This window comes from Dromiciops gliroides, chromosome 1 (genome assembly GCF_019393635.1).
Source record: "Dromiciops gliroides isolate mDroGli1 chromosome 1, mDroGli1.pri, whole genome shotgun sequence".
NCBI classification, from domain to species: domain Eukaryota; kingdom Metazoa; phylum Chordata; class Mammalia; order Microbiotheria; family Microbiotheriidae; genus Dromiciops; species Dromiciops gliroides.
Window position 1 is genome coordinate 141,457,250 of NC_057861.1, and position 24,832 is coordinate 141,482,081.

The following is a 24,832-nucleotide window of genomic DNA, read 5'->3' on the forward strand; positions in this document are numbered from 1 at the left end:
CCCACAGACTGGGAAGATTTCTTTAATTGTGGTTGTGCGCATTATCATGAGCATTCAAACAATTAAAGTGAAAAAAGTCACAATGATTAAAAATAACTTTAACATGCTCTCAATGAGAATTTTATTCAAGACTTAAGCCAGGAATCCAGAGTGGGAATACTTTTTCCCATGAAAAGCCCCTGGATATTTTAAATGTGAACAACTTTACCTGTTTTCCTTTTTTTTTTTGGGGGGGGGGGGAGCCCATTATGAGTTCTCTATTTTTTCTTGCTCTGGGAAGCAGAAGCAGAAAGGTCTAGCGGACCAAGCACCAACTTGAAAGTTCAAGTCGACTGGTTCTGGGATCCTGACCCAGTCACCTCTCTCAGTGTTCTAAACAATGCCCTGAGACTATAACCTGCATTGGTAGAGGAATTTTCTGCCCCTGGGAATTCCTGATACCAATGAAATAACAGGCCAAGTTCCTGTTCTCTTATGCCCTGTTCTGAGAAAGAGGTTTCTATAAGCAGAATCATTTGCATGAACACTCCTCATATCTAGCTTCTAGGTCTAGAGGTTCCCCTCACAGACAATTCTCAAATTAGAGTATCTTCTAAAACCAGAGCCTGCATCCCCTGGGTCAATTCCCTCTCAGGAAACCCTGGAATTCCAAAGGGGTCCTCCTGCCTGCCCACAACCTACTTTTGCTTTCAAATTTCCCATTGGAAGAAATCATCCTTCTCTTTCCTGCTGTAACACTTCTCTTCAACCCTGATCGCCGCCCCCCCCCCCCATCCCCCCGCCCTGCCCCGCCAACCCCTGCCCCAGCCAAACACACAGGCTTGGGTGCTTGTGGGTGCGTGTGGTATGCACATGCTTTTGACTGGTTACTTCTGATAAAAGACCAATCTCTTAATGGATCATAAAACGCTTCAGCAGCAGCATGTAAAGCTGGAATCACTAATTGATTTTCTGGATCTACAAAAGGATTTTATAGTGAGTGTAATTCTACTTCTTTGGTATCCCATGAAACTGAAAGATCTTCGTGCAAGTCAGTGTGATGAGGTGAAACAGAGAGAAAGGCAGCCCCTGTGCATCTGTTTGCTTGTAACTCTTCTGCATGGGAATGGCTTCATGTTTTAGGATAAAACCATGGAATGCTGGCGGGGGGGGGGGGGGCGCGGGGGCATCTATCCCAATCTCCTCATGTTATAGAGAAGAAAACTGAGGCGGGGTGGAGTGGGGTGGGGTGTAAAGGTCACATGGTTTATAAGTAGCAGAACAAGGATTTGCACCCAGGCCTTTCGACTTCAAGCGCAGTGCTTCCTTCGCAACAGTAGCCATTCTCCTTTCTAGGTGCAGTTATGCAAATCATCTGGAGTGTAACTTACCATAGCCGGTCTGAGACACGAGCTCTGCTGCTCCTCCAATGGGCTTAGTGAACACCCCCATAATTCCTTTCCCCACACCGGAGATAACGCCTTTGGCCTTGTGGCCAGCTGATGCCTGAGCCTCGGATGTTTTCTGAAAGTTCTGCATTGGCTGGTCTACAATACCAGCAATTGCACCTGGAACAACAAAAATCACCAATAATTAATGAGGATTTAAACCCCGGGACCAGAAGAAAATCTTAAATCTGGAACATAGTTTTATTTGGATTGAAAACAGAACTCCACCCTCACTGTAAGCCCTTCACTCTACCAATGACCTGAGCACAATTTGGCTTTGTTTAAGTTAAACTTTTACTGTCTCCTTCACAATGATCTAACTCTCTGAGAGGGTCTCGCCCACAGCAATCTAACAAGCCCCTCTGTCAAACACAGCCCACCCCTTCCATGCAATTAGGCTACTTTGTTTTGGAAGCAGAGCTAAGAAGATGCCTATTAGGATGGTTTGTTCTTTCCAGTAATGACTCATATCTATGTAGTGCTTTGAGGCAAACACAACCACTCTGGGAGGCAGGGACTGCAAGTATTACTCATTAGTCCCACTTTACAGATGAGGAAACTGAGCAGAAGAGAGATGAAATGACTTGCCCATAGTCACAAGACTATTTGGTTGTGGGAGGTGTCAGAGACAAGACCTGAATCCAGGCCTCTGGACTCCAAGTCAAATGCTATCTTCATTCCTTCTCTTGTCTTGGGGCTTAGGATGGCACCTTAAAGAGCCATTCATGGTATGACTGGCAGTTAGTCAGGAAACAGTATTTGGACCATACCATGTAGGCAAGAGTTGAACCTGGCTTTTTTGTTTTTTTGGATTTTGGTGAGGCAATTTAAGTGAAGTGACTTGCCCAGGGTCACGCAGCTAGTAAGTGTCAAGTGTCCGAGGCTGGCTTTGAACTCAGGTCCTCCTGAATCCAGGGCCGGTGCTCTATCCACTGCACCACCTAGCCGCCCCTGAACCTGTTTTTAAAAACATTTTAGAGCTCTACGACACCAACATTTAGCAACCACAACTCAGAAAATTCTTTCTTCTCTCTCATTTAAATCCCTTACAAGATAGTCTATCCCATTAGTCTTAGTAGATGGAGAAGTTGGTGAACACTCTTTATAGTTTTGTGTATGATAATAATAACTTTTTGAATATACATTTGTATATCATTACAGATAGAAGGTACTTCCTAGTCTTGCTTTTTAAGGTTAATTAAATGCTCTCCAAGCTCATGTTTTTCTTGAGTTGGGAAACACAAAGACCTAACCAGCAGTCATTTCCAGTAAAATCTTTCCTTGATACTCACTGTGGGTAAGAAAACAAAGTCTCTTAGTAATTTTTCACAGTTTCCTATTGTCAACACAAATCTGCTTAGACTAACGAGAATAGAAAACATCCCTTGTAGAAATTTCAATGTGTGTAAAAGCCCAGGACAATAAGTAGTACTGAACCATCCAGTCTCAGTCAGGTGCTTTTTCAGCCTTCTTCCCAGAAGCCCCTCCAAGTCCTTGCCTCCAGCCCTACAGTAGAGAGCTCTCTTCATGTGACTTCTCTTTCCTTGTCCCCAGCCCTACATGTAGAGAGCTCTCTTCGTCCGGTTTCTCTTTTTATGTGTAAAGCACCCACCAAGGAAACTGCTCCTTGCCCTTGTTTTGTCAAATCACAGCCATCTCCATGTGGTCACAGTCTCCTATGGGCCCAACTCCAGCAGAGAAATTCCTGGAGCACAGCACAAGTCTTTTGGAATCGGTTTTTATTTCTTATTATTTTAGAGAGGAGTGTGAGTATATAAAAGCAAAGTAAATAATTTGCTAGTTGTAGGACTGAGCTAGATGATGCTTAATAGGGGAGTAACATCTGTATGTTCTCCTAAGAGGTCTAACTATTTCCAGGTCATGGTGAACAGGCTATGACTGCAGTGTCAGGCTTTGTTTGCATACTACCCGTTGGGCCCTCAATTCATTAGTGTGTTACATACATAGAGTGCCGAGGAAAGGGTGAATACCTGACTGGTAATCAATAAGCAGTCAGAGTATGTGATGGTGCCCCCTTCACACTCACAAAGCACCCTCTTTCTGTTCACCAGAAGGCATGTGATTTGGCCATTCTTTCTTGCGTGGAGAGCATCTGTGTTACGTCTCACCATAATTCTGAGTCTTTCTACTTTTCTAGATATTGAAGTAGTTTATCGAAACTATGGTAACGACAGCCTTTGCTGTAGTCAGTGGCTGAAGAAAACGGAAGATCAAAGAAAAGTTTCACTCTGAATACCTGTTTGCATTTAAGAAACTAGACACTAGAGCCCTACTCTGAGGGTAGCCAAAGCTATAAACACTTCCTGTGTCACTGGAATGAGTTAGGCCTGGCACGTTAAAGAGCTGTGATTGTTTCCTACACAGAATAACCAAAATTAAAATCTATGTTTAGTTTAATAATGAAATCATATGATGAAATAATATAATGTATAATAATAATTGGTAAGAATTCCAGATTGATTATTCCAAAGTTGTCACAAACCCCCCAAAAATCTAGGCTACTTGCCTCAAGTCCCATCACTTTTACATGGCAGGGCTCAGACTAGAACCTGGGACTCGGGATTCCAAGTCAAATGTACCCTTCCTGCTTTTAAAGCCTCTATGGGTTTCTATGTCTCCTTAACCCATGCAAACATTCTCCTTCCTCCCACTTGAGTCCTCTTACACTTATAGGCTATCTTGTTGCCAGAGAAGGGACAGGCATCACCTAGTGAGAGATGATGGAGTTCGATCAGCATCAGCAGCCTCGGTTCCCTCTGTGCCCTGGCCTGTATCTCTCTGAATCCCAGGGCCAGTATTATGTATACAGAGGACTCCCTCAAAGTTCATTGGCCCCTCAGGGGCTGATAAATTGCAACTGGTCTGGGCCAAATTAGGATCCTTTCATAAATAGACTGGAATCCAGGACCAACCGTTCAGGAACAATGGCAACCCTAACGACACACATGCAGAACATTTAAATACTTTATCTTGCTTGGTCCTCAGGACAACCCTGTGAAGTAGGTACTCTTATTCAGGTTTTATAGGCGAGGAGCAGGCTCAGAGAGATTAAGTCATTTGCTCATTGCCACACAGGTAGTTAGTGGTAGAGCCAAGATTCAAACTCAGGGTTTTTTTTTTTTTTTTTTTTTGCTTCAACTTGAGTGTGCTTTTCATTACACCAAACTGCCTCTCTAGGCTTAGAGCTGTGAAAATGGCTTTGGATTAGACCACCCTCATGTGTCTTGGTCTAGAAACATGCTCTAGGAACTATGAAAACTCTAGAGATGCCCCTGACATGTGGATTCTGCTGGTACCCAACTAGCATTCACAGTAGAATATCTCATATATATATATATATATATATATATATATATATATATATATATATATATATATATATTCAGAACCTTATCATTACAACTAGAGAACATACTGGTGGTCAGGAGGTAGGCAGCAGGCTCTCAGGAGATACAAAATGACCACTTTTATTCTTGCTAATGACACAGATATAGTACTGGCTTTCTGAAAATATTAGTGGAAACCTCCAAAAGAGCAAGATAACATGTTCTTTGATGCCTGGGGGTGTAGAACAATGGGGAACAAGACTATAGTAAAGATTGCTAAGACTGGTCAAAAAGGCTTCTTGATTCACTTGGCGTTTTCTAGCCTAAAGTGGCATTCTATATATTTTTAGTGGCTGATTCACTGTTTCCCATCACCAAGAGTGCTGAAGAGAGGCCTTATTTCTAACATGTGGCAGGACACCAAGCATTTCAAAGTAGATGGAGAAATGGGGTGATGGTCCCAGAAGGAAATGACACATTCGGGTACCTGAAAGCCAAGTATTTGATCTTGAGCCAAATTTTGATCCTACCACTGGTGTGGGACTGGAGCCTACCTGGGCTTCCATCTGCTGATAAGGTGGAGCTACTGGCTCAACAACATGAGCAGATGAGTATTTAAAACTATGCCACTGGGGGCAGCTAGGTGGCACAGTGGATAAAGCACCGGCCCTGGATTCAGGAGGACCTGAGTTCAAGTCCAGCCTCAGACACTTGACACTTACTAGCTGTGTGACCCTGGGCAAGTCACTTAACCCTTATTGCCCTGTGCAAAAACAAAACAAAACAAAAAACTATGCCACTAGTGCATAGTAGGCACTTTATAGATGCCTGAGTACATGAATGAATGATGAAAATGAACATAAAATGCTTTTAGCCTCATTTCCACTCCTTCCAGCCACAAATACATATTCCCATAGGACACAAATGAAAACCTGGACTCCTCAGCTTGCCCCTTTCTGTTAAAGTCCCCCTTCCTTACAATGGACCCTTCATCATAAACAAGCCACTCTAAGCCTCTGGTTCTTTGTGACATGGGCAGGGGCACTTGCCACAGGACTGCTAATTTACAAAGAAGACATTGCCATTCCCTACACACAATGTTTTCTTCCTAGTTCATTAGCGTCTTAGTACCCAGGCATTATCAAATGACAGTGGCCCACACCATTGAATGTTATTGCTGAAATAATTTCCAGTAACTTAACCTGAACTTGTAATGTTTTACCACTTCCTCTTGGGGCCCCTTCTGGGCTGTGGCTGGAAAGATGGGGAGCTGTGCTGAGTGCTGAAGATGAGGAAGGGAATCAGTCCTCCCAGGCTCATCTTTTCTAACCTCTGGCTCTGAGCTTCTTTGGACCACTTTGATCTCTGTGAGCTGCATACTCCTTCAGATACACCGAGGCTGCTTGCCAAGCAATACAGTTTTAAATTCCTTTGCTGGGGCAACAAACAAAAATACTCTTCAAAACCCTGATCCACAAAATTTCAGCTCAGAAGCTTCCTTTTCATAGATTTTTCCAAAGCAAAACCTTCTCAAACATTTGTAATATTTTGAAATATCCATAGCAATCTTCACCTCCAACCATACCATCTGGCTCCTTGACAAACAATAATTACACTGAGTCAGGCCAATCAGGCTCTCTTTAGAAAAGTAGGCTCCTCATTGAAGTTTATATGACATTTGCCCCTTGTTCAAGTGGTTTTCAAACAAAAACAAGTATCTATAATATCTATGGTGCAGAAGAAGCAATGGGTTTTATAAGGTTTTCCTATAATTCACTTGGAAGTCAACAGTCATGTGGTAGTGTCCTTGGGCTGACTCTGTTCCTCTCGGTGTGCCTGAGAATGATTCTTTTCTATGAACATCACATGAAAACCAAAGACATGTTTTGTACTAGAAGAAAAAGAATGCAAAGCTCTTGTACTTTTGAATAGCTCCTGAAAAATAGAGAAAGAACTCACTGAAGCACATGCTGGTCTCTGGATTCTGTTAGAGCCTGACAGACACAGGAAGGTGTAGGAAACAGAATGGCAGAGTCCTGTTTTTGTCAACCTTCTGAGGGACCCATTGTATGACCTGCAACAAGTCTTGGGGCTTTATTTTATTTGCACCATCTTTTTGGGAGAATCTGCTGTTGATTCTTACTAGTAAAGGCAGAATTGCAAGTATCTAAAGAGGGCATGTGAGAGAGAGAGAGAAAGTGAGTGTGTGTGTGTGTGTGTGTGTGTGTGTGTGTAGCAAAGCACAACTGGTCAAGGATACTCAATCACACTTGCTAGTACATTACCCAGGAGGCTGAGGCCTAGTCTGGACAGGCCCTGCCGGAGCCCTTCTCCCAAATTCTCGGGAAGCTGACGCCGCCACTCTTCCTGCCGGTTATAGTGCTCCTCGTCCAAGGAAAGCCGGTCCATGTTCCGGGCCAGACTAGTGGCCAAGTTGGTGATGGACGTCAGGGTACCTGTGGACATAAGGTGCCATATATCAGCAGGACACTCATATGGCACAGCAGTGATATGGAACAAATAAATGCCTTATTTCCTGGGCTAAAGAGCTTAAAGCAAGAGAGAGAATCCAACCAATAATCAGCAAGTGGCAGCAGCTTATTCTCTGGCTACCTAGTACATAAAGCTTACAAAATGATTATAACTATACCTCAGAGGCAGGGTTTTTTTTTTTTTTTGTTTTGTTTTTAGTACTTGGTGAGGGGGATGTTGAGGGGAGAAAGACAGGGGAAAGGAAAGGCTAGGTTAGGAATCATTTGTATGAGTACAATTCTAGGAGAGTTATTTAATAAGAATGAGCATCCTTCATAGTTTGGTTTGGCTCAGACCTGTCAGTTCTGAAGGCCTCGTTTAGGTCAAATTCCAAAGGGCAAAACCTGCCCACTTTGATGGGAAAGGTCTCTAGCAGGGAGCTGTGCTGCTGGAGCCCATGCAGGCAGGCTGCAAAGAAATGGTTCCACTTTTCCAAGGAGAGATTTTTCTCCTGATTGCTTTAGTCATAATAAAGGGAGACACTAAACGGCATCATTTGACAGACTAAGGAAATCCTGATTGTGCCACTGAGAATGCAGGATGTTAACTGAAAAGAATGTGAGGAAAATCAAGGGAACAAATCATGGAAAAGTCACGATTCTTTTGCTCTCCAGAAAGGACATTTCTGTTTCTTCCTGGAGAAGTCAGAATTCCCTCGAGGAAACGTGCATACATCTCAATGAACAAAACTTAATGCTTCAGTAAACATCACAGGAAAACTATCCCATCCGTTGGAGGGCCTGGCTCCATGTCATCCTGCAGCTGCACCTTTGCTAGCAATTGGAAAAAGAAACAGGCTTTGCTCAAGGAAGGAGAGAGTCAGTGGAGAAAGCTCATTCTTACAAAATAAAGACCTGGGATGCTCATGTTACTCCTGTGGTTAGAATAAATCTGGGAGGTGGTGGTGGTTTTATTTTGAAGCAGAAACAATACAAACACTAACTACCGGAGCTGTGGAAGTTTTGAAAAGTCCACCAGTGAATCATCTGGCATTTCTGTGCAAGGTCCTCCTGCAAAGTTCACAATCCTCACCGGTTTCGTGTGGGTTCGGTTGGGTGTGTTTCCCTCGCTCCCTTTCCCCTCCTCTTCTCCCTTGCTCTCAAGCTGCCTGGAATCGGTGCTCTCATGCCCATGCCCACTTTGGAGATGTCCTATATAGCCTCACCTAAGTCAGAGGGGGGTAGTCCCTACAGTTCCTTGTCATCTTCTGGAGCACGTCCCTTTTATGGGGTGAAAAGCCTTTTGTTCTGTTTGGCCTAGCTCCTGCTGAGGAGGAAGTGGGGACTAGGGACGAGCTGGGACGTCATTTGCTGGAACCCAAGTTATAACAGGCCTGACCTCAGCCTCACAGAAAGGGAGAACCCATGTTAGTTATCCCCAAACCCCCAAACCCAAAAAACTCAAGCCCCTCCTTCTTCAGGCATCTGTATCCCTGGCCAGCCCCAGCATTCACAGCCTGGCGGCCAGCAGAGGCAGGCTTTGTTCCCGGGGGTCTTGGCCGCAAGATGGCGCTGTTTCTGTGTCTTGCTTAGGAAAAGCTGGTTGTATTTTACAGCCCAATCTGCTTTCACGTCAAAATGTATCCACATACTTACAAAAGTTATGACAACTGTATCTACATTGAAAAAAATAATAAATATGATGAGGCAACAGAGTGTAGGATTTCTGATGCTTTGCAGCAGTCCCGAACACCTTGAATATTTCTGTATTTATCACAGGGCCTAAGAGCAGAGCCAACCTTGGTTTCCCCAGTGGGAGGTTTAGAGTTCTGAAGCCTCCTAGCACACGCTCCAGGCAGGACGTGCTCTGCTGAATACATAAGACATCAGAGACAGGCCTGGTTACAAATCCAACATTTTGATGAGAGCTAACAAGCCAAGCAAAGCTGGAGGCCACCTGAGTGTGGTTCTGAATTTAACACATTCTTGGAAATTTTTTCAAAAGAAAAAAAAAAAAGAGGTGAAGGGAAAGGAACAAAGACGAGGCATCGATGTAACCATGAGCTACCTTTGGAAATGTGTTTTACGAAGGATGTAGTCCCTCTGGAAACTCCGCTGACAAACGCCCCGGGGCCCCGGGTCAGGCCTTCGTAGGGAAGCCTAAAGAAGTCGTCGATGCCGTTCCCGATGCTTCTGACCAGGCCAGCTGGGCTGCCGAGGATCTCCAGGGAGCCCACCACCCAGCCTGTGCGGAACAAAAAGAGAGGGGGCATTGACTGACAGGCAGCGCTGCGGCGCTGCACCCACTGGTGACAGCGCAGCGCACTCGCCTACACGCTGGGATTCACAACATCATGAGCTTCTAGGGAGCACAATACAGGCAATAACTCATTCGCTCGTGAATTCATAAATGGCAATCTTTCATACTTTATAAATCAAAGAAAGCCCTCTGGCAACCTCACAAATAGCTTTAATATGACTTCCTTGTATGAGCCTCCCGTATTCCTGCTAAAAGTCTAGTGCTGGTCTTCCTGGTAAGGCTGGCTGGCTTCTAGCAGGCGGCTGAGGGGAAAGGGTGGCGGTCCTTTTGTGGGAGGTTTTGCGTGCTGTGAAAAGCCTAAGCGTTAGTGCCGGTGAACGGGGATACGGGGAACCATCCTACGGGAGGGAGGAGGCTGATTGCTTAATGGGGTGTTACAAAAGGGGATGCAAACTTTTGACAAGGATGGAAGAGTTATTTTTAATCTCCCCCAATCGGACCAAGCTGAGTGCTTTGCTTTTGGAACTGAGCTTTGGCCAGACAAATGAATCCCCTTCAACCCCCCAGGCTTCGGTTGTATAAACATCAGTGACATCTACATACTGATTAGGTTAGTCAGAGGGGAGTATTCCCTGTGAATGTCCCAAGAGGGGTATCCTTGGATCTGGTTTCCTATTTAAACACAGGCCTGCCAGGGGTTGGCCTGCTGGCTGGGCTAAGTGGACTTGTGGGAAAGCTGGTTTGGAGAATAAACCCCGGACCTCCCCCTCCCCCCTGAAGATGGGGATTCAGGGTTGAAAGCCTGGGGGAATGGAAGGCTGGAAGGCGCAGTGCTTGCAGTTTCTGACAGCAATGATTCTGTAACCAGACTGCAGATGCCTCAGTTCTACTGACTCTCAAGCCCCAGGAGGAGAGCTTCTAACTGGGGTTGCCAGCGGGATAAGACCTATGACACGGCCTCCTACAACAGGCTTCCCAGCCTCCATCTTTCTGCAGACGCCTGGGGTGGGAGGGGAAGGAAAGGACGGGAGCCTTTGCTGTTACTTGGGTTGCTAGGAGCTCAGACCCCAGGCTGCTCCTTTCTTCCTCGCTGAGGCTCACACAAAAACCAAATGGCTCAGGGCTTCTTCTCAGCACTTCTGCCCTGGCAGGCCCTGGGGCTCCTTTGAGTTAGGAAATGAGCAGAGTTAAAACTATTCGGGGGGAGAAGCTGAGAAAGTGGACTGACCAACCACCAATTCCAATGGGCTTTGAAATGAGTGCCTAGCACAGTGCCACTGGAGAGTGGAAATTCAAAGACGACCACTACAGCATAAAAGGCCCAGGCTTTTTCCTGCTCTGGGCCAGCAAAAATCCATATCCCTAAAGCTGAGCCCTTGGCCTGACTCCATTTCTTCTAAGGAACACTAAGGCTCAGGTCAACGTAGGAAGAAATTTCCTGAAGGTGAGGTTTAAAAAGACAATAAAGGAGAAGAGCTGAGGCAAACTTGAGACTCTCCTTTCCTGGAGGTATTTAAGGAAGGTCCCTTCCACCCTGGAAGCCCCCTGAGCATATGGAGCATGACAGACCCTGATATCTATCTGGTCTCATTTAGCTGTGGTAAGGGGATGAGACAAATCGTCCAACGTTCTTTCCAACCCTATGATTCAAACATAAAGAGTCACTATCGGTGAGTAGATGTATTCTGAAGCCATGACTGCTCCTTGGTGAGCCCCAGTCTTTTTTCAGCGAGGTGGGGATGGGAGAAAAGGCAGGCATCATAACATCATAGCAGATGCGCCCAAACTGGCATGTCAATAGGGAAGGGACATGGAACTTGGGGTCAGAAGACCTGGGTTTGAATGTGAGTGGTAGAATGGTAAAGTAGATTCAGTGATGGACTTGTAGTCAGGAAGACCTGGGTCCACATCTCCCCTCAGAACCTCAATTGTCTGGGTAAGCTAGGCAAGTTGTTTATCATCTCTGAGCCTGAGTTTTGTCAACTGTAAAAATGATGCCTCTGGGACTAACCTCATAGCACTGCGGTGAGGATCAATGTGATGCGCTTTGCAAACCTTAAAGTGATGCATAAAACTATTTTTACTAAATCCTGGCTCTGCTACTCACTGCTAGGCAGGACATTTGTCTTCTCTGATCCACATTTTCCTCATTTTAAAATGAAATGTTGGACTAGCAGAACTATAAAATCCCTTATAATTCTAATGCTCGTTAGGCCTTGGGATGAAAGGCCCTTCTCTATTACAATTGTACCCATGGCCGAGCAGGGTGGTTCCTACTCCCTCAAGGTCTTCAGGGTTACACTGAATCAAAAGAGGCCTAGGTTTGAATGCTTCCTCCGAAAATTACTTATTTGTGTGACCATGGGTAAGACATGCCACTTCAATTAGCCTCAGTTTCCTCATCTGTAACAAGGAGATTAATATTTTACAGTAGTACCTGCCTCATAGGGTTGTTCAGCCCAAATGAGGTATTATTTATAAAGCACTTTACAAACTTTAAAGGTCTATATAAGTATTATTATTAGCACCTAGTATTATCATTACTAAAACTGCCTGGATGTTTTACATCATGAATAGAAGATTGTTCAATGAATGACTGGCCAGAGATCTTAAAAAGACAAGAAATTAATTGCCTGGTTTATTTCAGTGGCTTCATGGTAGAAAACTGGTATAGGCAGGATGTACCTGAGGGGAAAAAAGCTTATTTTCTCTGCCCTGCATCATTTCCTAAATTATTTTCCTCAAAAAATAAACATTTCTTTCACTCACTCCATTGGAAATTCTGTTTTTAAAAAATGGTATAAGAATGTGGTATGTTGCTTTGGCTTCCCACAGAACTGAATCACAGTATGGAAAGGGACCTCAGGAGGTCACATGGTTTACTTTCCTTCCTTCATTCTAGACCACACCTAAACTGTCCCTGAAAAAACCACAGGCCCATCTATAGATGAGATCTGGAGGGGACTCCAGAAGTCATTTGGTCCAATCCCCTCAGTTTTACAAATGTAGAAACTCATTTAATAAGAGGCTGATTGATCATATTTTCTCAATTACAGAATTTTAGACCTAGAGATAGAACTATAACCACTATATGCTCATTGACTACTCCTACAATGAAAACAGCTATACCCAAAGTGCCATGTCTTGAGTTGAAGGCTAGAGGAATGACCCAAAAGGTGACTGGCAAATCAGGGGACCCTGTGCCCTGCCTCCCCCTTTAGGACTGATCCTTCCCTTAATCTAGCCTCACTCCAACCCTCCCTTTCTCCCCTTTCCCTCCTATTTCCCAGTTGAATGAAATGTATTTCTGTACTCTGTGTGTGCATATTTTTCCTTCCTTTGACCAATTCTGATGAGAGTGAGGTTTAAATGTCAGTCTTTCCTCCCCTTCCTCATTGTTTGTGTAGACTTTTATTTATACATTCTATGTGAAAAAAACTAGAATGTGTCTTCCCTTCTCTTTTAATTCTTCAACTAGGGAGCTTTCCTTACTTTACTCCTTACTGGATTTGTACTCTCTTCTCCCCACCAAAAAAAAAAAAATGAAAGAGAAAAAAAAAGGCAAAAAGCAATGTGGTGAATATAATGGAGAAAAGCACTAGATTTGGACTTAGAAGACCTAACTTAGAATATTGGCTCCCAACTTCATCAATGTCTGCTTAATTCTTTTTTCAATGTCATTGTTTTAGAGAAATTAACTGAATTTTGAAAATCAGCACATATCTACTTTGTCTCCTCCAACTGAGAACAAGAGAAAAACAAAACCACTACTATAGACATTTATAGTCATATAGTAAGATTCTTACTCTTTATCACCAAAAAAAGAGCTATAAAGATTTTTGTGCATCTTTAGTTAAGAGTACACCCACCCTGTGCCCTGCCTCCCCCTTTAGGACTGATCCTTCCCTTAATCTAGCCTCACTCCAACCCTCCCTTTCTCCCCTTTCCCTCCTATTTCCCAGTTGAATGAAATGTATTTCTGCACTCTGTGTGTGCATATTTTTCCTTCCTTTGACCAATTCTGATGAGAATGAGGTTTAAATGTCAGTCTTTCCTCCCCTTCCTCATTGTTTGTGTAGACTTTTATTTGTACATTCTATGTGAAAAAAACTTAAGCTTCCTCCTCTAGTGTATGTGTCTTCCCTTCTCTTTTAATTCTTTTTTTTCTTTTAAGTGAGGCAATTGGGGTTAAGTGACTTGCCCAAAGTCACACAGCTGGTAAGTGTTAAGTGTCTGAGGTCGGATTTGAACTCAGGTACTCCTGATTCCAGGGCCGGTGCTCTATCCACTGCAACACCTAGCTGCTCCTCTTTTAATTCTTCAAGATCATTAAGACATAACAGAACCAATTCCCAGGCCTTCTGTCTATTTAGACTCTCTCTATGACCCCAGATGATAATGATAGAATTCAGAAGGGACTCATGTATCATCTCCCCATATTAGAGTGTAATCGGTTTATCCTTGTTTAGTCACTTATGATTGTTCCTTTGTATTTATATTTCTTTTAATTCTTGTATTTGAACTTCAAAATTTCTATATAGCTCTGGTCTTTTCATCAGGAATGCTTGGAAGTCCTGAATTTCATTAAAGGTCCATTTCCCCGCCTCCCCCATGGGATTATACTCAATTTTGCTTAGTAAATTATTCTTAGCTGCAAGCCCATATCCTTTGCATATTGTAGTCCAAACTTTCCACTCCTTTATAGTGGTGGTTGCTAAATTGTATAGAATCTTGACTGTGGCTTCTCAGTACTTGAATGCTTTCTTTCTGGCTCCTTGCTGCATTTTTTTTCTTTGACTTAAAGATCTGGATTTTGGGAATATTTCTGGACTCACTCACGCTCTCTCTTTTCCTTCCTTCTTCCTTCCTCCAAGGAGGAGCTAACTAGTAAATTCTTTCTGTTTCCACTATGTCCTGAAGTTCTAAAAAATTTGGGCAGTTTTTTTTTAAGGTTTCTTGAAATATGATGTTGAGGCTGTTTTGTGATCATAACACTCAGGTATGCCAATGATTCTTATATTTTTCCTCCCTAATCCCATGTCAGTTGTTTTTGTTTTTGTTTTTGCTACAACATACCTTATATTTTTTTCTCTAGTCTTTAATATTTCTTATTGTTTTATGTTTCACAGAGTCATTTGTTTCTATTTGATCCATTCTAATTTTCAGGGAGTTTGTTGCTTGGGCAAATTGCACCTTACTGCCAAGTTGTTAATTCCCTTTCCAGTTCTTTCTTTTATAGATTGCATTTTTTTCCTCTAATTTTTCCCTCCAGCATTCTCTTTTCATTAATAAAAAACATTTTAAAATTCTTGCTTCATCTCTTTTAGTAATTCTGGTTAGATTTATGCCCAAGTTGTGTTTTGCTCTGAGGCTTTGCTTATAGATATTTTGGAGTCATCTTCTTCTAGGATTATATTTTAAATGTCCCAATTACATAAAAGCTTTCAATGATGGGAGACCCTTTTTATTTGTTCATTCTTCTATCCTTCTTTTGTACTTCATACTTGATGTTAGGACTTGGTTCTGTGAACTTCTGGGGGAAGCTCTGAACTGTTCCTGCTGCTGCTTTCTTGGATTCTTGAGCATTATGTTATTCCAGGATCTCAAGGACATCTTAGGCTTGGAACATGCAAGCTATCAGCGCCCCACAGTCGGATGGCATGGCTGCCCTCCTGGTTTGAGGTTTGTAAGTTCCTAACCTGGTTTTGGATCTGAGCAACAATACCCTGCTACTGAACTCAGCTGGGTTAGAAGCTCTGATGGTTTAATGGATTCCTGTTATTTCTCTGTGTCAGGATGCACTAGAAGCTGCAACTGCAACCTTCATCCACTCCTGGGGTGTGAGTCATTACAGCTGCTGCTTGCTTCTGAATTTGCTGCTCCTAGTTTACAGCTGAGGGTCTGTGCCCCAGGACAGCTGGTGGCACACTGGACAGAGCGCTGGGCCTGGAGTCAGGAAGGTCTGAATTCAAATCCAGCCTCAGATACTTACTAGCTGAGTGATCCTGGGCAAGTCATTTAGCCTCTGTTTCCCTCAGTTTCCTCAACAATAAAATGGGGATAACAGCACCTACCTTACTGGGTTGTTGTGAGACTCAAATGAGATAATATTTGTACTCACTTACCATACTGCCTGGCACATAACTGGCACTATATAAATGATTATTCCCTTCTCTTCCCCAGGTACCCCTCTCCTCCATCCTCCCTGGATTTGTGATCCAGAATTGGGTAGTGAGCAACTGAGCTGCCAGTTGGCACCCTACATGGGGTCTCTCTGTGCTGGCTCTGGGATCTCTTCTTGCGTGGGGGCATAGGCTCTTTCTGCATTGGAATGCTCTGGCATGATCTACTTACTCCAGACCTCATCCCCATTGTCTGTTTCCTTATGCTGATCTAAGGCTGGAAAAATGACTCGTGATTTTTTTCTTAGATTTCTCCATAAGGTTTTGGTCTGGGGCATTTTCTAGATCTGTTTGGAAGAAGTGTGGGATAGGGAACTTGTTCTACTTCTTCCTGCTTCTCTACCACCTTGGCTTTGCCCGTCTCCCTCAGGAATCTACTACAATATTTATAACCATCACAGCTGATTCTACTACTATCTGTACCCCAGTTCCTCTCCTCTTAGCTGTGTAGATGGGAGCTGGCTGCTCACATCTTCCTATAAACTAACTCTCTAGCCCTTTACCTATTTTTGGGGGTTTCCCTTTATCTTTGGCCATTTCTACACGATGGTCCACAAACTGAATTTATTTTGTCTATTTCCTGCTCTTTTATTCACTGCTTTCTTCTGGAACTCTTCCAAATCTTACACAGGTTTTCACTGATAACATGTCCAATGTAATCAAACAAACTGGCCCCCTAGCAACATTAGAGTTGCTAGTCTCTGTGAGGGATGAGGTTGGGGCAGCAATAGTTCAGTGTATTTGGAGTGAATTAAAAGACATCGCAACAGAATATCAGCATTAAAAACAAATTAAGAAAAACAACACACATGACCAAACACCCAAAGGAAACTCTCTTTCAGCATGTGGCCTATGGTGTAATATTACTGAATACTGCAAGTTAGTGTTTCCAAAGGCCATATTTAGGCCAGATCCCTACAGAGACATGTACTTCCACTTGGCATTTACCTGATCTGATCTGAACAATACACTTTCAGAGAACATTAGTATAAGTTAATTCATCCACCTTTTCACCCGTGTTCCAATAACATGAGTTTCTGTAATTACTTAAGGACTCCTCAGTCTTTTAAATCTAGGTTGTCAGTTGATTATTTATAAATTTCTACATTTTACAAAATGCTTTCCTTACTGTTAAGTCATCAAAGTATCAGGCCTATAGGGAATCTACCCATGATCCTGTCATTTTCGAATTCAGAGCTCTAGGTAGAACTAACTAAATGGGAAAAAGGTAATCTTAGCAATGTAGCAACCACTTCCAGACTTCTATATTTCCTAATTATGAGAACATATTCATTCTATAATATTTCTCTGTTTCTCTTATATATATAAATATATACACACACACACATATATACATACACATGTACATATACATTTGCATTATGCAAATTTAACTTTACATAAAGAATTCTAAAAGAAATCTGCATTCTAAAAAACCCCAAATCTAATTATATTAATTTTACTATATAGTGCTGTGCTCAAAACCCCCCTCCAAATGAAAGCAGAAAAAAAGGGCCACTCTGCTCATCTACCATCATGTCTTCCCCCAAGTGTCTGTCTTCTTACCTTTGTATGCACCTGGTCCCCATATTGCCCATCCTCTCCTGTCTGTGTGTCTGCCTTGGTTCTGATGAGGTCCCCACGGGGCTGACCCTGGTGTGTTCTCCCTCTTGCTCTAGCTTCTCTGTCCGTGGTCCCCATGTGTCCTTGAACTGTATGCCAGTCCCCTTCCTCCAAAGACGTGTGGTCCCCTTCCTGCCTACCTCCATTCCTTCTTTCCCCAAGTCCCTGGTAAAATTGTATTACTTAGAGGTCTGCAGAATGGTCCACTTATGTAAAACAAGAGCTATCTGTATAAATGTACACACATATGTATATAAATATAACATTTTTTTGGTCTAAATCCATATAGTTATAGGGAACTTCCAGGGCGGAAAATTGCTCCACTAGATGTACATCAACAACTCATCTTAGGTAATTAGGGCTCCAAGAGGTTAAGTGACTTGGTATGGTCACAGAGCTAAATATATATATATATATATATGTATATGTATATGTGTGTGTGTAGGTATAGATAGATAGAGATAGAGATAGAGATATATAGGTCTAGCTGACTCCTCTATTCTCTATGTCATCTGCTATTAGGTTTTTCCAATCTACTAATTCTCCCTGATGGGAGAATAATTCCTTGTTTTCTTAGCAAAAAGGGTCCATAAGCTGGCTTTGGGTGATGTCCTTGTCTAACAGTCACAAGAACATGTGGAAGCAGATTATCAAGCTGCAACTGCTCTCCCAGAAAGGTCTTGTTAGGAATGTGAGAGGTGATTTGAGTACTATGATATAATGCACTCTGGGAAGCTATGGACAGACTGGCCTATAGAAAGACTCAGTGTCTAAGGAAACCTTTACTTAACTTTTAGCTCATGACATTTCCAATCCAACATTTTGTACTTGTACTCAGATCATATACAACTTCATGAGAAACTTTTTCAGCCAGATTTTCCTGAGTAAGAAAACTGCCCCTAAGCTCCACATTAAATACTTCAGAAATGCATTAATGATATTTCAATCATTAGGATTGATGATTGATGATATTTCATTAATGATATTTTAGGCATTAACAGTTACTGCTGATAAGCTTTACAGAGATCCTTTTTTACCTAGGCTCACTGGTCAGGAGCAGTGACTGCTCATTTTGTCATAGATCAGGTTTGTGGAGAGGCCAAGAGAGTAAAAGCATTTGGGTAACTATGAGTTTTGTGCTTTTGGGACAATTTCATTGTCTCACAAAGCTTCTTAATGATGGTGGTGCTCCCACTCATAATGACGATGACCACTGAGATCAGTCATTTCACTGACCTCATTGTTGTATGCTGCAATTTTAGTGTCTTGGAAAACTTCCTTCATGTCATGGAAAGGGCACAGATTACCTGTGGGAACAGGGGCTAACTACTTCACCTCTCTCAGGCTCAACTTCCCCATGTGTAAAGTGAAGAGATTGATCTGTATGATCTCTAAAGACTGGTTCCTTCTAGCTCTAAGTTCATGATCCTATAAAATGGGGTGACCTGAATATGGTTTCTCCCAGGAACAATAGGCCTGTGCTAATTCTCTGAGCTGCCTAGAGTATTAGTTAGTGAGCTAGAGTAGTAAAGTTCTTACCCTTACCCTTACCCTTTACCTTCATCTTGCCCTTAGTGACCTGGAATAGTTAAGGTCTTGCCCAAGTTTCTACCTTTCACCAAGGGAGTAGTTCTGGCACATGACAGAATCTAATTCAATTCAATCTAATAAGTATCTATTAAGCATCAGGCAGGTAGGGGGCTCAGTGGCTAGAATGATGGGCCTGGAGTCAGGAAGACCTAAGTTCAAATCTGACCTCAGATACTTAATAGATGGTCAAGTCACTTAACCTCTGTTTTAATCCACTAGAGAAGGAAATGGCAAATTGCTCCCATCTCTTTGCTAAGAAAACCCCATAGACATTATTGGCACACCACAGTCCACAGGGTCATGAAGAATCTGACACACCCAAACAAATGAACAACAACAACAAATATATCAGGTAACTGGTTCTGGGAAAACAAACTACCAACCTGTTCCTGCCTTCAAGAAGCTTATATTCTATTGAGGGAAGAAGGGAGGATACAATATGTTGACAGATAAACACAGAAGTAAGGATACATATGATCATTTGAGGAGGAAAGGACACTAAATAACAACTAATGGGATTGGGAAAGGTATCATGTAGCATCACTCACTGAGTCTGGGACAGAGGACTAGGGAGGGTTTGTGTGAAGACCCCCCCAGCTTGCCGTACTCACCTGCTCTGAAGAGAGCCCCAGCCGCATAGTGCATCGCCAAAGTGTGGATGAGCTGCCTGGAAGTTGTGAAGATGGGCCCTCGTTCAAATACTGAGAATGAAAGAGGTGTATGATCGGAAGCAATATACAGCTTCAGAGATGCATGGATGCTGACCGAGAGGTTCACTGGCTGGATGGCCAGTCTCCTTAATCTCACTGGATTGACTAGAGCTTTGGCGTGCTGTCTGACTTGCTCAGGCAGTATCTGTGTGAGGCCTGAGTGTCTTTTAGAAGGACTAGCCAGTTTGCTATTAGGAAGATAAGTATCAAAGAGAGTTCTGATGTAGTAAGCAAACGTGTCCTCTACATATAACCTGGCTGGTTTCAGTTCAAAACTAAACTCATTAATATCAAACAGGAAGTTCTGTTTCTCAGACAAGGTGATGCAAAATTTGATAAAGCAGTTTTCTTTATAGTCTTCTAAACCTTTGCCAGATATGAGGAGATTATGCATTCTGGACCACTGGATAGTTTCCATTTTTTCTCCCTGGCAGACCAGGACAGGAAAGTGGAAGTTGGATTTGTTATAGAGTTGATTGTCTAGCTGGAAGTCCCCGCAGAAGACCTCCAGGCTGTAAAGCTGTGGGAGTCCTGCAGTGGTCCCTTCAAGAGGTAACCCTCTGAGGTAGCTAGCCACTGGTTCCATGTTCAGAAAAATGTTATCCAGTGTGAGCCGTAGAAGCTCAGACGACGTTTTGTGGTGGGTGAGATCATCAAATACTGCAAGGCTTGACTGAGTGATGAACACTTTTAGTCTAACACTCTTCCCCAGAGTCCTAGATGAAAAAAAAAAAAAGAAAAAAGATGATTATACCATTTTATGACAGTTCTTCACCAAACACCTCCTGATGTGACACAAGGCTGCATATGAAACAAATAAGAGCACAAATGTCAGTACACTGTGTCTAGATTGATCCAGTCACACCCCAACAGCAATGGGAAATATTCCCAATGGGACTATTACAAGTTCCTGTTGTGTCTTTCTATGCAATCCATTATCAACACCATGTTTTTACTCCAATGTCCTAGGTTATACACACTTATTCACTATCATGCTCATCAGAGGGTACAAAGCTGAGGACATAAAGCACGAGATATCTCAAAAACCTTAACACTTCTTCCAAATATCTCCTTTTGTTTTGTTTTTTTCTATTTCATCCCTGGCTGCAGGAACCGTTGCTGTTTACTACTTTCCGATTTTGAAAACACAAGTCTTCTCTTTAGTAACCAAGGCTATTTTTGGAACGAAGGCATATTTTTTGTGTGGTTAATCATGACTGGCCTTGTTCAGCTACCAGGTGATCTGTTCAATGACAAACTTGGTGAACTATCTAGGGGATTAGCAGAGCTATAGCACTAATGCAGGCCCAGAAACATATTTTTGCATAATCTCTTGATGACAAAAGTTTTGAGGATTAAAAACCAGCACTTCTATATAGAGGGGGGATAATGGAACCAAGAATAAACATTTATAGTAGAGTCAAATTCCTCCAATTTGGATTAAGTATATGTCAGTCTGAATTAGTAGAAATTTTAAATTTTAATAAGAACATAGTTATTACATTTCCCCTTCAAGGACCCAAGTTCTACAAAGCAAGAGGATGAATTAGAAGATAAAGCACTATGTAAAGGCCAGTAATTAGTAGTATTACTGTTATCTTTAAGATTCTTTCCAAATCTTTGATACTGTGATCAATCATAGATGTATACATAATGTTAGGCACATATGCATACTTAAGCTGGGCTAATACCTTTTGGCCTTATAGTTTCTGTTAGGAAATGTCCTTTAAAAAAAGATATAAAATATTCAAAATGAGGTTATAAAAGTTTCCACATAAAGAGATAATTGTAAAATGCTTATGGGTACTTAAAATTATGTTCTTTCAGGTAATTTAGCATTTATCTTCCAAAAGTGTTTATACTAGTGTTCTTTCTACTTCCTTTCCTTTATAAGCAGTCCAAGGGTCAAATTCACCTCTGTCTGAATAGACGCAAATTCTGAACCAGGAAATTCACAACTGATGATATTAGATTATAGAAGCAAAGGAAAATACTTTAAAAAGAGTTAAGCATATATTAAGATACAACTACTAAATGTTCATATTTTGCACCTTTAAAATATGTTCTTCTGGTAGCAAAAAATGGCCAAGGGAAGAGAACACATCCTGGAATATTTGCTAAAAAATACTTCTATTTATGTTGTGTCTCTCATATTTATGGAATTCAACTGATAATTCCAAATTGCCTATATATAGATGCATGGTTAAACAAAGGTTAATCTGTACCTTGGGCCAAAGTATATATTGCAAGTATGTAAGCTCTAATTTGTTAAGTAGCCTGTGAAACTCATCCCAGATGAATTTCACTTGATACACAAGAAGGTCATTTTACTATAATCAATTAGAAATGTTATCCAATTGGCAATGATATTATACTCCACTATGAATTATACAACCTTTAACCAAAAGCCACATTGGGATGTGGAGGGAGGGGAGGTCAGAAGAGAGGTCTGGACCTGTGTGGTCATAAATATAAAAAACTCTTGTGTAGAACCTCCTTCCACAATGCAATGAGAAGCTCATCTGCAGCATGCAATCCTGGAAAGTTGTTCAACAAACATGGATAAAATCTATCAGAGAAAGGACTTAACCTGAGGTCTTCCTGACTCTAAGGCCGGCCCTTTATCTGTGAGTCATGTATAAACACATATAGGGGCAACAAAGAAAACAAAATACCATATATAAGTTGCATTATAACTGAAAGGAGTGCTATTCAATTACTGAAAAACTCAACATACCTGGTGGCACTGGTTAAGATGGGTCCTGCTTTTCCTTCTGGTGCCATTGTTATGATTACTGTGCCACACTCATGAGTGATGTCCACATAGACACAGCCAAAACCAGTTAAAAACAAAACCTGAAAAAGAACATTCACATTTTGAGGTAAAAGATAGGAAATGCTACCAAAATGGATAATTTTCAACATCTCACATTCTGATTTAATACCACGGGCACTTCCTGCTTATACTTCCTTGTATCCATGTGGACATGCTATTCAGTTGACTTGCAAATGAAAAAAATATCAAATCCAGATTTTTATTATCCAGCTGTAAGGTTCTTAGTGGAAAAATGATGGATGAGGGGGCATGAGCTTCTTCATCCCTTGCTTCTCTGGGGCTGGCAAATACATTTTGATTGGGGTGGAGTTTGGCCCTACAGCTTTTTGTGAGCATATGAATCTTCCTGGAAGAAAAACAAACAGTGCTTGAAACTTAACTACATGATATTTCAGGGTTCTTTGAGTGCTGACAAACCAGCTCGGGGCCGCCCTTCTATTCTGAGAAGCGCCAAAAATGAAATGAAAACCTACCAGCAAGACTTTATTAGCCTCCCCAATGACAATGACATGGTATAGAAAGGTTAGAAGAGTGCTGAGTTTTATTTGCCTTGAGTCAAAAATTTAGCATTCTTTTAGCCAGAATCCATGAGAAAGAAAAAAAGAAAAAAGAAACAAAAAACCGCTATTTGTAGGAGGTCAGATTCTAGCATAGCAGATGTCTTTTAAACATCAAATACGAAGGCTGTAAAATGGGTGTTTGAAAGTAGCGCTCGGTGATCAGAAAAATAACCCCAGGGACACTATGTTCCTAATCAAGTTATGTGGGGCTGAGGAAAAAGACTGATGCACACAGGGTTTGAAGAGTTATCTTTGAAGATCTGCAGTATGACTTCTGGTCATGTTTGACTCCTTTATCATAGACAGGCTAATAGTACCAAGCTGAGTTAATGTCCAGATATCAAATAAAAAGAAGGAGTGTGGGGGTCACACCAAGGAAGTCAAAGAACCAAGACATGATGCCACCACTACATGATGAGATGGCATGGGTTATATTTGGCTTTGAAGAGCAATCTGTCTTAACTGGCCACTCAGTATTTTGTAGTCACTCTTTTATATTAGAGCTCCCTTATAAGCCGACTGATTTTTATAGAACTTTGCTACTAAAAGGTATACGTGTCCAGTTAGAGTTCTGTCTTGAAATGCAATGGGAGCCAATCAAAGTGTTCAAATGGACAGATTTTGTGAATTAAAAAAGCAAGTTCTTTGTGCATAATAGATAACATGTTAAATATTTTTTAAATTGGTTAAATTCAATGAAATTTGTTACATGGCTTTGGGTTAGAGAAACAAATATAGAAAAAAAAGAGCTTATTCTGCCATCGTAAAATAAAACAGGAGTACGTTATCATAATAAGTGTTTAATAAATGCTTATTCACCTCCCCTTCCTCCAAGATTTCAGGAAAAAGCAAGGAAGGCCTCTAGTATGTTGAATGGACCCACATAGTGAATTTATGGGAAGACATGAACAAGAGTCCCACAAGATAGGGAGGATTTTCTGTATAGGTTGCAATCTGCATCTTTGGCAGGCGTGTTCAGTTGTTTCAGTCATGTCTAACTCTTAGTGACCTCATTTGGGGTTTTCTTGGTGAAAATACAGGAGTGGTTTGTCATTTTCTTCTCCAGCTCATTTTATAGATGAGGAAACTGAGTGAGGCAAACAAGGTTAAGTGACTTGCCCAGGGTCACACAGGCAGCAGGTATCTGAGGCTAGATTTGAACTCAGATAATCCTGATTCCCAGCCTGGCTCTATACACCTAGCTGCCCACATCTTTGGTGGGAGTATCCAAATTGATTAGAATATAGATCTGTTTGAATAGTTCAGTATTTTATGGTATACCGTCACAAAACTACCAGTGATGTTTCTCTCATTTCAGGCAAAAGTGATACAGGTAGGAAGGTAGTAAAGCTACCCTAAGACTTCACATAACACTCTATAGTACTATGTGTTCCCAAATCTATCTATACTCCCAGGAGAATACAATGGATTTTGGAGTTAGAGAAGTTCCCAGAGAATACTCTAAGTATAAAAGTAAGAAAGTTCAGAATCCTGATCTAAATGCTGACTTGAAATTTAATTTTCAAGGGAAACTGTCAATTGGAAAAAATATTTTTGAATCAAATATCTCTGATAAGGGTATGTTATATAGGCTATATAGGGAATTAACACAAATATATATGACCCAGACTCATTCCCCAATGGATTAGTGGTCAAAGAATATAAATAGCTATTTCTCAAAGGAAACACTGAAAAATATTAATAACCATATAAATGATGGCTTTAAATTACTAATAAGAAAAATACAAATCAACACAGCTCCAAAGTTTTACTGTACAGCTAGCAAATTAGCAATGATAAGAAAAGATAAGAATAGTCCATGCTGG

The 24,832-nt window shown here is 41.7% G+C and overlaps 1 protein-coding gene across 1 annotated transcript in view; it reads right to left on the reverse strand.

Moving 5' to 3' along the window:
* Positions 1-24,832, reverse strand: part of VPS13B (vacuolar protein sorting 13 homolog B) — a 996,174-nt gene that overhangs the window by 9,409 nt on the left and 961,933 nt on the right. The window contains exons 55-59 of the mRNA XM_043982862.1: positions 22,348-22,466; positions 19,512-20,326; positions 9,314-9,490; positions 7,060-7,230; positions 1,371-1,547 (exon numbers count right to left, since the gene is read on the reverse strand). Coding sequence (XP_043838797.1) covers positions 1,371-1,547; positions 7,060-7,230; positions 9,314-9,490; positions 19,512-20,326; positions 22,348-22,466 — 1,459 coding nt within the window. The remainder of the gene's footprint in view (positions 1-1,370; positions 1,548-7,059; positions 7,231-9,313; positions 9,491-19,511; positions 20,327-22,347; positions 22,467-24,832) is intronic.